The following is a 13053-nucleotide window of genomic DNA, read 5'->3' on the forward strand; positions in this document are numbered from 1 at the left end:
TTCTTTCCATCCCAAATAATGAGCATGTGAATTTTGGTAAGTCTTTATCAAAAACAAACCGAGACCAAAACTCTCACCCCAGCCTAGTTTATTATGAGCAAACCTTTCCAAGGTTTCCCTCTGAAGGTCTCAAAACTGTGTGAAATGGAAGTGCAGAAAAGAGCAACCGAAATGATCAGGGGACTGGAGCAACTTCCCTTCAAGGAACAGACACAGTGTTTGGGGCTTTTAACTTAGAAAAAAAGGCAAGTAAAGGGGGATGTAATAGAAGTGTGTGAAATTATCGATACTGTGAAGAAAGTGGGTAGGGAGACGTGTTTCTCTTTGTTTCATAATACTAGAGCCCAGGGTCATCCAATGGAGCTGAATGACAGGAGATTCAAGGCAGAGAAAAAGACATACTGCTTCCCACAGTACATAGCTGAACTATGGCATTTGCTTCCACAAGATACAGTGATGGCCATGGGTTACTTTGAAAGGGAATTAAACAAATTCATGGAGAATAAGCCTATAGAATGGTGCCAGTCATGATAGCCATGTGCTACGGCCAGTTATGCTGCCTTTCAATATCAGTTGCTGAGGAAAAGCAGCAGGCGGGTGCTGTTGCATTCATGTCCTGCTTGTGGGCTTCCCACAGAGGATTGGTTGGTCACTGTGGGAACAGAATGCTGGACTAGGAAGGCCTTTGGTCTGATCCAGCAAAGTTATATTATGTAATATATGAATGTATTTTTACGTTTACACATGGTATAGGAGAGACACATGGTATAAAAAGGAGAGAAGGGAGACAGCATGAATAGCACACTCAGAAAGCTGTTATATAGTCATTATAGCCTATAAAGCAGACAAACATGATACAACCAAAGTTAAGCACTTTTTAGTCTAATTGATTTCAATGGGAGAATTAAGCATTTCCTTCACTTTCCCCTACTGAAATCACTGCAACTTAAAAGTGTTTATCTTTGACTGCATCATCCCCTGAGCTTTTTAGCTGGGCAGAACATTCATATTTCTGGCATGATCCAGCTAAAGCACTTTGAAGTCTGATTGGAAGTCTTAAAGCCCACACTGAACATTGGCTGGGTCATACCCACGTTAATTATTGTAAATTATGAACCTGGCTTAAATAAATGTACTCATTTAATTGTGTACAAATATTTACTTACACAAATATACATTCTGCAACCCCTGTAAGCAATATATTTACCCATGGCAAATAAACAAACAAATAATAATTTTTCAACCCTTGAGTATAACAGATATGGAATGGATTATATTAATGATCTGGCTCATCCATGTAGATTCATCACTTTAGGACTGCAACATCCAGCAGCGACTTGCATGTGTACATGGGGATGACCCGTGAATCGCGACAAAGCTGGCTGTCAAAAAGAGAAGGCCTTTCCACTGGGTCCATTCGTTCATAAAGCACCAAGGCTGCACCAAGGGACGGACAGAGAGGTGTTTCGTTGAACTTCCCGCCCAGCATAGGGATGATGCACGCAGGCACGCTGCGCTCTGGCTCCGTCTTCGTCTTCGCCTGCAAAGCAAATCTGTTACAACAAGCAGGGAACCCCTTTCCCGAAAAATAGGGAGCCCAGCAGGAGCTGAGCTGACCAGGGTGGACGCGGGCGGTTTCCTGCAGCGCCTTCCCCCGCGCAAATGAGAGTCTCCGGCAGGACCGTGGGCGAATCCGCAGCCCTTAATTGGAAAAGCCAACACGCAGGCGGTACTGGGAGTCGCGCCCGGCGTCCGCCTGGGCGCCCGGCGTCCGCCTGGGCTCCCGGCTGTCGGCCCGGGCTCTGGCGGGGGCGGCGCTCTCCGGGCGAGCGGGGCTCGGCGCGGCCGCCTGGGGCGGGGCGGGGCGCGGCGGGGCGCGGCGGGGGTCCGCGGAACGTCAGCGGCGGCACACAGCCCTCGCCACGTAATCAGAGGCCCTCTGGAGCCGGGCTGCCCTCCCGGGGCCCGGCCCGCTCCCGCCCGCCCGCGCGCAGGCCGGCCCGGCCGTTTGAAGTGCCAGAGCGCCGCTCGGGCGGGGGCGGTTCCGCGGGGCGCCGGGGAGCGAGAGGCCCGCTCGCGCTCGCCAAGCCGCCGCCGCCGCCGCCTCCGCCTCCGCTCCGCTCCGCCCCGCCTCCGCCTCCTCCTCCAGGCAGGCGAGCGGCTGGGGTGGCGGCGCCCAGTCCCTCCGTCGGCGAGCGCCTCTGCCAGGCGCGCCCTCGCTCCGAGCCCGGCCGCCGACGGAGCGCGCCCAGCCCGCCAGCGCCGGAGCGCGGCGCGGCGCCTTCCAGCCACGCGGGACCCGGCAGCAGCCCTCGCCGGCCCGCGGCGGTCCCGGGCAGCGGGTCCCCCGAGCGGGGCTGCTCCGCTTGCGCGCCGTGCCGCGGCGTCCCCGCGGGCGCTCCGGCGACGACGGCCGGCCGGCCGGCCGGGGAGCGCTGCCGCCGCCGCCGCTGTCCTGGTCGCTGCGGGCGCGGGTGCGCCGTCTTGGGCCGGGGCCGCGCTCGCCTGCCTCGGCCGCGCCCCCCTGCCCCTGCCCCGCTCCTCGGCCCGGGGGCCGAAGCCATGACTTCCAGCTACGGGCACGTCCTGGAGAGGCCGCCGGCCGCCGCCCTGCCCACGCGCCTGGAGAGCCCCGGCGGCCACCTCGACAGCCTCCAGGCCAAAAAGAACTTCTCGGTCAGCCACCTGTTGGATCTGGAGGAAGCCGGCGACCTGGCGGCCGCCCAGACCGACGAGGGCGTCGGGGAAAGCGGCAGGAGCCTGCTGGAATCGCCGGGGCTGACCAGCGGCAGCGACACCCAGCAGCAGGACGGTAAGTGGCGTCTCCGGAGCCCAGCGCCCCCCCCCCCCGCCGCCGCCGCCGCCGCCGGAGGGACCCGACGGCTCTCGCCGCTGGACAGCTCCTCCCCCCGGGGTCTCGCCCTCCCCGGCCCGACGGCTCGGGACGGGGAGCGGCGGCACGGAAACCAGCCCCTTCAGGGCCCGGCCCGGGGAAGCGGCTCCCGAAGGTGCCCGCCTCTTGAGAGAGGCGCCGGCCGTCAATCTCGTGGCGAGATTAAAAGGGATAAATAAAAGGGTAAAATAAATGCGCCGAGGACAAAGTAGACTAATTTTATTCCAGTAATGTTTGAAAGGGGAGAATCCGTGCCCGCGACACAGGTCGGACACGCTACCGCACGCAACAACCTACCACAAACACGCGAGTCCCAGTTTTAGGACTCGCGGCCCTGAACACACCTTCGTTCAGGAACCATGAATCTAGACCAATTTAATTCAGGTCGTCACGCTGTTGCTGTCCACCCGCGATCATCGGCGCGAATTAGAGCGGCCTCCTCTACATCATGCCTTTACGGCGCTTTGGTGTAAAGACCAGGTCAGCCCGTAGGGGGGGTGGGGCATCTTCTGCCTTGGGTAGGACAGGCGCCTCTCCTCCGCGGGGTAGGCGGAACTCCGCGCGAGCCGGCGGGATCGCCCTCGGGGAACCGGGCGACAGAGTTCCGCTTGGCGCAGGGGTCTGGCGGGAAGCGCCTCTGCTGCCATCCTAAAGTGGAAGAAGTGAGGTTCGCGGAGCGCGCGGCCCACCGAGGACTTCTCCTGCTCAAGCCCCATTGAAATGAACGCCGGGGCGGGGGGCAGATCTCGTTCGATGCCCCGGGGCTTATGCGGCAGAGCTCGCCGGTCACACCCCGACGCTCGAATCTTATGGCTGTCTGCTTCAGAATAAGTCCTGCTGGGTATCGGCGAGATTTACCTCCGAGTAAACACGCCTAACCTTGGGCTGCCCGTCGACCAACGCACGCAGCCGAGCTCTCGCTCTCCCGCAAAACACAGCCCAAACCTGAGCAATCCCCGAACGGGAAGCCCCGCGACCCCCGTCCGAGTTTTGCTTCCTGGGGACGTTCCCGCCTCCGCTGGATTCGAAGTCCCCAAAGCCTCGATCATTTGGATTTTACGAGTGTAGCCACTGGGGCGGGTGGGTGAGAGCAAGGCGCATACGGTGCTCAAGGCGGACGCGAGGCCTCCCTGCGCGCCCGTTCTCGCTACTCCCCGGCTCGAAGTGCCGCTGGAGAAAAGCCCGAGGGCCTCCTCCGTCCTCCCCACGGAGAGCCGGACCTGGCCAGGCGGCTCCCCCGGAACGCCGGGAGCGAGAACCGCCCCGGGCCTCGAGCGGGCCCTGGAGCAGCGGCGCCTTCGGGGCTGCGTTCTGGGGCGGGCGGGGTCCGGGCCCCCGCAGCGCGGGCGCGGCCGGGCGGGGGCAAACGCCGCAGGGCCGGCCGGCCACCTTGTGAAGCAGGCCCAGCGCTGCGCGTCGCCATCTGAAGAGAAGGCCGCGAACCCGCGAAGTCCGGACTGCTGCTGCGGCTGGGACCTAGCCAAGGGGATGCTCGGAAGTCGGGTGTGTGTTCGGCGGGGGAGCGCAGGCCGAGACAGAAAGGCGTGGTTCTCGAGAGCGCTGAAGTGCAGGGGTCCTCCCGGGCTCACCGGGCCTCCTGGTCTTTCTGTGGTCCTCACTGGGCAAACGGGTTTTTGAAACTCCCCCCCCCCCCCGCCCCGAATCCTTGAACAAAAGAACCGAGCTTCGTTCTCCCAGATAACGGATGAGGGGACGAGCCTGTATCCGGGCTGTACCACTCGGCACTGCAGGAGGGGCCGTCCAGGACTGAGCGCTCCTCTCCGCAAAAGCAGGTCCTATACGTAGAGAGCTAGAAGGGTTCCTTCGACTTTGGCACAATGATGCGATTCCCCACCACACACCCCTGCGCTTTGAGGGGCCACAGACCAGACACGGGTGTACCTAATACCTCCCCGTCGGTGGTGCGTGAGAATTAGGCCCTAGGGAGACCGAGGGGTGTGTGTGTGTAGAAACCTCTTCTCCAAAAAGAGGCCCGTGCCTGTTTTGCTTACGTTGTCCTAATAATAATAATAATAATAATAATTAATAATAATAGAGACAGACTCAGACAATTACTACTACTACTGCTACTAATATGTAACAACAACAGTCTGAGTCTGTCTCTACAAATCAGTAAATGGAGAAAGGGGCGTTCTACGTGATCTTGGGAAAACGGCGCCGCTCTCCTCGCAACAGCTCCGGGCGATATCTGAGGTTTCAGCGGAGCGCTTTGGGAATCAGCCCGCCGGGCTTAATGACATGCATAAGGTGGTTGCATACACGCAGAAATCCGCACAGGGGGGGCTGATTCAGCATAGGCTGGCGAAGCGCTCTGGGCGCGCGGTGCCTCGAGTGGATAATAATTCCACTCGAGGTCTTTCAGTCCCATTTATTTCAGTGTAAGCAAGAGGACTTTAAAGCGTTTAGCTTCGGCGAGAATGTGTCCGCTGTCTGGTTGGGTGGCTGCTGTTCACTCTTACAAATCTCATCGGATCGTCCCAGGGCTTTTATTGGGCTTTAGGACTTTGCTTTGAGTTGTGATCCAAAACGTAATGATTTGAACGTCCATTTAATTGGAACAAAAATGCATTTCGGCCTTTCGGGTCGAGGTTGACGAGAGGACTGTAGAGGCTGCGATGCGGGTTCGGTAGTTGCTGTAGAAAGGCCCGAAGGGTCTCTGTCCACCTGCCGGTCTCCCTAGAATTGGCTTCGAATTGTGCATAGGATGGCAGCCGTAAACACATTTAATCAGCAGTTAAGGCTGCAGTGCTGGGCACGGTGTACTTGAGAGCAAGTCCAGTTTAACTCTGTGGGACTTACGTCTGAGTAGACATCCACAGGATTGTACTGTCAGTCTCATTAATTTCAAGGGAGCTGGTTTCCAAAGGAGTCCAGTTAAGTGGCTTTTGAATTGGGATTGGACCGGAAGAGCTGATATACCTGTTCAGACAATTTACCTCGGACTCTGGGTAGGCCAGAGCCCCAACTCTGAAGGCAGGACAGGGGAGCACCACGTATGAGGAGATTTCTAGAGCATGTTACCCCAGTCCTAAACACGTTGCAAGGAAGCGGCGTGATTTTTGGGAACTTATGCGGCCTTACTTGTAAATCAACCCCACTGACGACAGTGGAACTAGTACTTCCGAGTCAACATGCATCGGATCGGTTTGCGCGTGTGAAAGCGGACGAAGTTCTGTAGCCGATCTCAAAGGATGCGATCCAGACCGGGTTTTAAGCAAAGGGGAGTCTCGAGGGAAGTTAAGGGGACTGACTGAAGCTGCCTTCTCGGCTCCTTCATCTCGGAGAGAAGACGAATTGCCTCTGCCAGGGCTGAGCAAGCAAGCCGAGCCCCCGGCCACTTCGTGCGAATCGCGCCAGACGGTGCTGGAAGAGCAAAAGAAGCACGACAGGGACGTGTAAAAACACACATCAAATAAAGCGAGTTGAGGACAGGAGCTCACACTGGGCTATACCATTAAGCACACCACAATGGAATTAGCTGAGTTAACTCAGGGAGACTGGGACCAAAGTTCCCGAATTCTGTTGAGGCTATTGAGTTCGTGCATGCCATTTTTTTATGGATACAGAGAAGACATTTTCCCTGTACGCTTAAAAGTGGATAGGATTTATTTTGGCTTTCCTCCTGCCCGCGTGTACAATGCATGCATTGCCACCAGAAAACGTGTGAAGGGGCTCTGATGTAGTACTAAGCCTGTTGGGGTTTGGATGTAGCGAAGCTCCGGTTCAGATCCCTGAGTAACCTTTTGCTGTTTCATATTAATCCCACGTACATTTACTAGGAAGTAAATATCATTGTTCTCTATGGGATTTTCTTCAAAGTGAGCGTGCTTCACTCGTCGTAGTCTAAAACGACAACAGAATGGCTTAAAGGTGCTAAGTAGCAACTCATCCAGGCTAAGTGACCTAATTAAGACTAATTATACCCCCATCCTGAACACACTCGGATGCCAATATTTCTTGGCACGAGTCTGCGTCGTTTAACAGGGTTTGCAATGAACTGGTTGACTCCATGCAGACTTAAACCACTGCTTGTTCGCTCAGTCCCACAAAGGTAGAATTCTTTATTCTTCTGTTGTACCGTGGAGTAGAAACCAGGCCTGAAACGGGCGGTGAATAGAATGCCAAAACAAGGAGCTGTTATTATTAATCCGGAGTTTAAAAAACAAGCCCGTGCTGAGGAGAGACCTGAGATCCGGGTCCTAGAAAGATTCCGACTCCCTCAAGGTAATCAGTTTGCCTTCTTTGCATCTGGCTGGGAAAACCTGGGCGGCGGGGAAGCTGGGCGTTTTTTCCAAGCCTATGACTTGGAGTTTGCGAAAGGATCTCTAATCTCTCTCCTCGAAGGCAGAGAAGCATTTAGTTCTGTGACGATTGTACCGTCCTGTTCCCGGAGGGAGGTGGTGGCGTGTCAGGGTAGCAACAGGGCGTTTTGTCCTTGCTTTTAATCGGCGTTTGAATCCTTCGCTGGATAAACAGAACCGTTACATTCCCCCCAGAACCTAGAAAGCGGAGGGGAGGGCACAGGTCTCTGTTAGGTGTTTGTGTCTTAAACGACTGCACAGAGCGTAAGTGGGTCAGGAGAGGCCGACCGGGGGACGTGAGGGCGAATCAATAAATTGCAGTGGATTGTATGTCTTATGTATCTGTGTTAGCAAACCACACAAATGCACTGGGTATGTTTTTTTCTTGTCATCTGAGATGTGATTTTAACAGCAACCTCCTTGCCTGCAGTTGTCTCAATAAAAATATGTCTCCCAGCCTCCCCAAGGTTACAGTGTGACAGGACAGTTTTCGTCGACGAAAGGCTTAAAGCAGGAGGTTGCTGAGGAGATGGGAGTTTTCTGGCAGAGTGAAATTGACGAACAGCGTGTCAGTTTCTGGCATCCCTTTTCATTGCAGTCTACCTACCTTGCAGGCAGAGTTAGGCGGTAGGAGTAGGCAAGTTTTCGATTTGGACAGAATTCTGCAAGAGAATGAATTGGGAAAACAGCTCATTCCCAGTTGCGAAGAAAGTGAAATTATTAACATACAAAGGTTTTTCTTCTTCTTTAGGTACATACAAAATGCAGGTATCTGTGTCAAGGATCTCCTCAGTGGTCAGTATTAATTCATAACCCTCGCTGAAAACAGACACGCTCTTCCAGTTTTCCTTGATGAAGAATTCATATAGGTCCAAAGCTTGCCTGCTGTGGCACTGTAGGTCCCACAAAACAAAACAATGTGCATATATATATTTATGCACTGCCAGATAATAATCTTACCCAGGCTTATTTGATCGTCACTGCGGTGGAGAGGAAGCATCCGGATGTAACCAAACTGGGGTGCAGTGTTGGGGGGAGTGACTAAGCCCCTCTCAGTCGTGAAGTTCATTGGGTGGCTATTGCCAAGCCATGCTCTTTCTCAGCCCAGCTTTCTCACAGAGTTGAGAAAATGGGTCTTCTTTTTCCAGTTTTGCCTGATGAAGAATTCTGTCATGCTTCAAAGTTTTCCATTACTGTCATCACTGCAAGACTACAATGAAATAAGGATTCCTTGTAACCCACCTCAAACCTTTAATACAAATTCAAAGGGATACAATCAATCTACCATCAACCCTCAGATAATAAAAGTCACCTCAAGATATATTGTTAAGGGAAAATAGCACAACAGTGGGACGTTTGGGGAGGGAAGTTTGTTGCAGTTTGCAAGAACTGCTGCCATCTTGGGACTGTCTGCAGATAAAGATAAGCAAGACTTATCATCACCTTGCTTTTGTCCAGAAACACTTCCTATTCTCTCATTTCTTGCATCCTGCTTGAGGAAGAGTTTGGTGTAACTCAAAAGCTTGCACAACACCTTGTGAACATGTGTTGGTCCTGATAAAGATACGATTTTACTCCTAAAGGACCAACATGGCTACCCTGCCTGCTGCATAGCATGTCATGTGTCAGTCCTGGGATATTTGCTGTACTGCATGATGGGGCATAAATAGGCATTATTTGGTTCTAAATGTCTCCACATAGGTTTGGTTAGCAACTGGCATGTCATCAGGAATCCTTAGAATGCACCTTTTATTCTCTGATTCTGAGAGTTTGTTTCCTTTTCTTCTTATATTTGAATGTATCTGCAATTGCAGCTTCTGTAAACCACCCAGAGAACTTTGGTTATGAGGCAGTGTAGAAATGTAATTAATAATAAAAAATCAGATGTTGTTGTTGTTGTTATTATTATTATTAAGCAATCACTAAAGCTGCTAAAATACCTGTAGGGTTTAAACTGACCTTGAACATAATCCAGTCTAAATGAAGCACCTCTAAATTCCTTTGATTTCAGTTGAACACAGCTGTAGCCTATGTATGCTTACTCGCAGGAAAGGGAGTTCAATAGGACTTCCTTCCAAGTACACACGGACAGGATTGCAGCCGTAAACATGTGTCTATAACCCTTCTGCTAAAAACAATGCGACTTAAAAGTGCTTAACTTTGGCTGGAGCCTAGTCTTCGGCTGCACAGGAAACTTAACCCGATCTGAAATAAATTAGCTTAACAATTCCATCGATTTCATTGGGACTCAGTTGACAATTTAAACTGCCTCGTTCCTTGGAAATAAATTCCAGGCATCAGTGGGGTTTCCTTCGACCCAAGCGAATCGATTTAAATCCAAATACTCCGATCTGAGTGGCTTTTTAAAATTATTTCGTTTCTCACGGGGTGGCGGGTTAAAACAGTTTATTCTTCAACAGGTTTGCAATGTTCCAAAATGCTCCTCCGTATTACAAATGCATTTCATTGTGCATGGACAGAGGTTCAGAGGGAGGAGCAGAGCGATTATCGAATAACGCGATAATGTGTGCATACGTATACTTGCATGGGAATGGAGCGCAGTGCACTCTAGTTCTACATTAAAAAAAAGACTGATTGCAATCAGCATGGCTTTGAAATATGGGATACTCCTCTCTCTCCCCCGCCCCCTTTGAATGAATCCTGATAGCAAACGAAATCTGTTTTAAGGCGTGAAAGGCTGGTGTCGCCATCACCTTCCATGACCGGGGTCGTCCCACTGCCCCCCGGTGCGTCCCTATTGCCCGAAACGGAGTTCCTGGGCTGCCTTTCTTTGTGTTCTGCGGTGCTCAGGAGCTCAATTCACGAGGCACTTAAACCGCAGCTAGATTTACACGCGGTAAGATTAAGTGAGATGCTGCACGCAAGGGCCGGGGCTGCTTGGGAGGCGCGTCCGCCGGCAAGCGTGGATTCTGCGCCGGGATCCCCGAAGGCCCGCGGCCCTTGCTTGCTTCGAGGGCAAAGCGCGGGGCGAGGGCGGCCCACTGCCCGGGCTTTTCTACCGGCCCGGTGGACGCCCCTGCCGCGTCGGGAAGGGCCGAGGGCCCCCACCGGCCTCGCAAGGCTCGGGCGCTTTCAAGGGCCTTCCCCGGAATGCAGTCCCCCCGCAGACTACATTCCCTTGGGGGAGGCTGCGCCCATCGGCCAGCCCGCAGGAGGCCCCAGTTCGCTGGAGCGGAAGCGCCGTTCAGCCCGCTCCTCTGAGCGCGCGCTGCGAAGAGCCCGTCCCAGGGGCCTCCTCTCGCGTAAGTGGGCGCCGAGGATGGCCGCGGACCGAGGCACGCGCCTCGCGCTCTTCCCGGCAACGCGGCGTGCTCCTCCCGCCGGCCGGCCGAAGCGGCTCTCCGGGCTGCCGCGGCCTGCTTGGGGCTGGGGGGGCTCCTCAGCGGCGGGGGCGGGTGACGCCGAGTTCGGCGGGGTGCGCAGCCATCCTGGGTCCCGGCCAGAACGCCAAAGGAGCTACCCTGCCGGGGGCAGCGGTCGGCGCCGTGGACAGCTCCCGTCCAGCTCTGGCCGGGACCCCGGACGGGCGCTGCCCCGCCGAACTCGGAGCCGCCAGCCCGCACTGCTCCTCGGGGACTGTAGTGGGGCTGGCTTCCGACGAGGGCGAGGGCGCCGGCCCCGGCTGGGTGGAAAGGGGGGCGCCGAAGGAGCCGGCCGCCGCGAGGGGCCCGGCCCGCGGGTGTCGGGGCTGGACCAGACGCCTGGGCGGCTCACCCTCCGCCGGGGCGGACGGAGGCCCCCCGGCCACGCACTCGAGCTGGGCCGCCGCCGCCAGCGCGCTCTTTGGGAACGGAACGCCGTGGGGGGCCCGGGAAGGGGCGCCCCGCAGTGTCGCCGGTCCGTCGATTTTGTGCACCGCCGCGAGCACTCGAGGGGACGAGGCGGGACGACGCAGGCCGGCGGCGCCAATGGCCGCGCGCGGCGCGGTCCGGCGGTGCCTTCGCTCGGCCGCGGGGCGGCGCCCTGGGAGCGGCGCTCCTGCCCCCAGCCAAGAGCGCCGCCTCAGGGCGCCGTCCTGCAGACAGAGAGGTCTGCGCCTCCCGGCATTCCCTGGTGCTGCAGGGAGTTGTAGGGCCCCGCCCGCGCCTCGGCAGGGGTAGGATCGCGCCCCAAAGCGACTGGCGCACCGCGCGTGTGGACGCTTGAGCGGCTCTTGGAGATATAAGGGGCCGTCTCGGAGTGCCTGCATAAATACTGCAGCCCCGGTCGTTCCTCACCCTAGATTTAAGAGAGCCTCTCTCGCTGGACCCCCCCCCCCAACACACAGGCGCGCGCGCGCGCACTTAAGGGGCACAAGCCCAGGTCAAATTCAGCGGGAGGATTCCGGCGTAACTGGTCTGTGAATCTTTTCCTGAGGGTCTTGGCCCCAGCTCCGCTCTCGTGGTCACGTTTGTATCGCGCAGGGCTTCGCGCCGGGCGCGCGAACTCCCCCCTGGATCGGGCGGCTGGCGAAATGGTCGGACACCCGGGCGCTGAAGGCGGAAGGCCCGCGGATTCCAGCGAGCCTGGCGCTCTTGCTCGTTTCGGGGGGGCTCGCGCGGGAGAACTTCCCGGTGGATTGTGGCCCTTCCGCTCTCCTACCTTGAGACTGAGCCTCTCCGCCGGCAGAATATGATTAATGTCGCTGGAGCACGCATCAAGTTCGATCTTGGGCCCACCTCCCCCGGACAGAAGTGGTGAACTTGGCGAGAGAAATCTGACCCAGAGTCACCTCTAAGCGGACTCGCGGCCCACTCCAGCCCCGTTTTGTTCTTGTTCAGTCGTTAAGTCGTGTCCGACTCTTCGTGACCCCATGGACCACAGCACGCCTACTTGGACTAATAGAGCGAATCGCCTACAACCTGAATTGTGCCACAAAGCTGGATGCAGGCCTGGCTGTAGCCAAGCTAAAAGTTCCCGCAGGGGGGGTGCCCCCAAAATGGGGGGCCCCAGTTCATCTGGTTTGCAAAGTTCTTAAAGGCAAAATTGGAAACAGTTTTTTAAAAATATTTCTTTGTTTTAAAAAAATAGGGGGGGATTTAGGCCCATCCCTAATACAGGCCCGGCTGGATGGCAAAATTAGGGGATCAAGGAAAGAGCGACGCCCTGCCAACCGTAGGCCTGCTGGGGCTGGATCCAGGCTCTGACTTCCGCGAGAGGAAGAGCTCCGCTTGTGGAAGGTCCCTCCGCCGGATCTTGGGGGACCGCCTCCGCTCCATACAACACCTCACCCCCTCCAGCCGGGCCTCCGGAGTGTTTGTGCCTCGTTTCCAGGGCCCGGAGGGGATGCCGTGGAAAGAGCGGGCGGGGACGGCCCCTTCCACCGGCACCGGGGATGCAGTGTCGATCTGCAGAAAAAGCCCCTAGGAAAAAAGTATGCTCCCTGGAAAACCAAGGGGGGAAACTTGGGGCAAGTAGCTCAGATCGGGGGCATCGGGGCCGGGGTCAGTTCCAGCCCCACGATTTCGGCGGGCCTAGATGGCCCACCTTACCCAGCGGGACGATACGCGGAGGCGGCTGCGCACTGGCGCCCCTTGGCCGCCTGGGGCGTCGGCCCTTGGAGGGGCTGCGGACATCCGCCCGGGGGGCGGGCGGGACGCCCTTGGGAGCGCCGCTGCTGCGGCTTCCGGAGCGGCTCCCTCTCAGGCGTGAGGTGACGGAGGCTCCACCTGCCAGGGGCGCCATCTGGCCAGAGGGACGCACTTGCCCTTGGGGCTGCAATCCGCTGCACGCACCATGGGGTGTAAGGGCCCATTGAACTCAGTGGGACTTCTTCCGAGTAAATCTGCATAGGGCCAGTCTGCTGGATTGCCGCTGAATTCAGTGGGGAACAGTAAA

At 56.4% G+C, this 13053-nt stretch overlaps 1 protein-coding gene across 2 annotated transcripts in view; it reads left to right on the top strand.

Moving 5' to 3' along the window:
* The first annotated feature begins 2161 nt into the window (after nt 1-2161).
* PRRX1 (paired related homeobox 1) overlaps nt 2162-13053 on the top strand; it is a 104710-nt gene continuing 93818 nt past the window's right edge. Inside the window, exon 1 of one of the 2 annotated variants that reach the window (XM_084851080.1) lies at nt 2162-2812. In XM_084851080.1, coding sequence (XP_084707206.1) covers nt 2563-2812 — 250 coding nt within the window. In that variant the 5' untranslated portion in view covers nt 2162-2562. The remainder of the gene's footprint in view (nt 2813-13053) is intronic. The other variant, XM_084851081.1, reaches the window with a different exon arrangement.

This window comes from Heloderma suspectum, chromosome 4 (genome assembly GCF_057233095.1).
Source record: "Heloderma suspectum isolate Gila_16-S chromosome 4, 16-S_ref, whole genome shotgun sequence".
Classification (NCBI taxonomy): Eukaryota; Metazoa; Chordata; class Lepidosauria; order Squamata; family Helodermatidae; genus Heloderma; species Heloderma suspectum.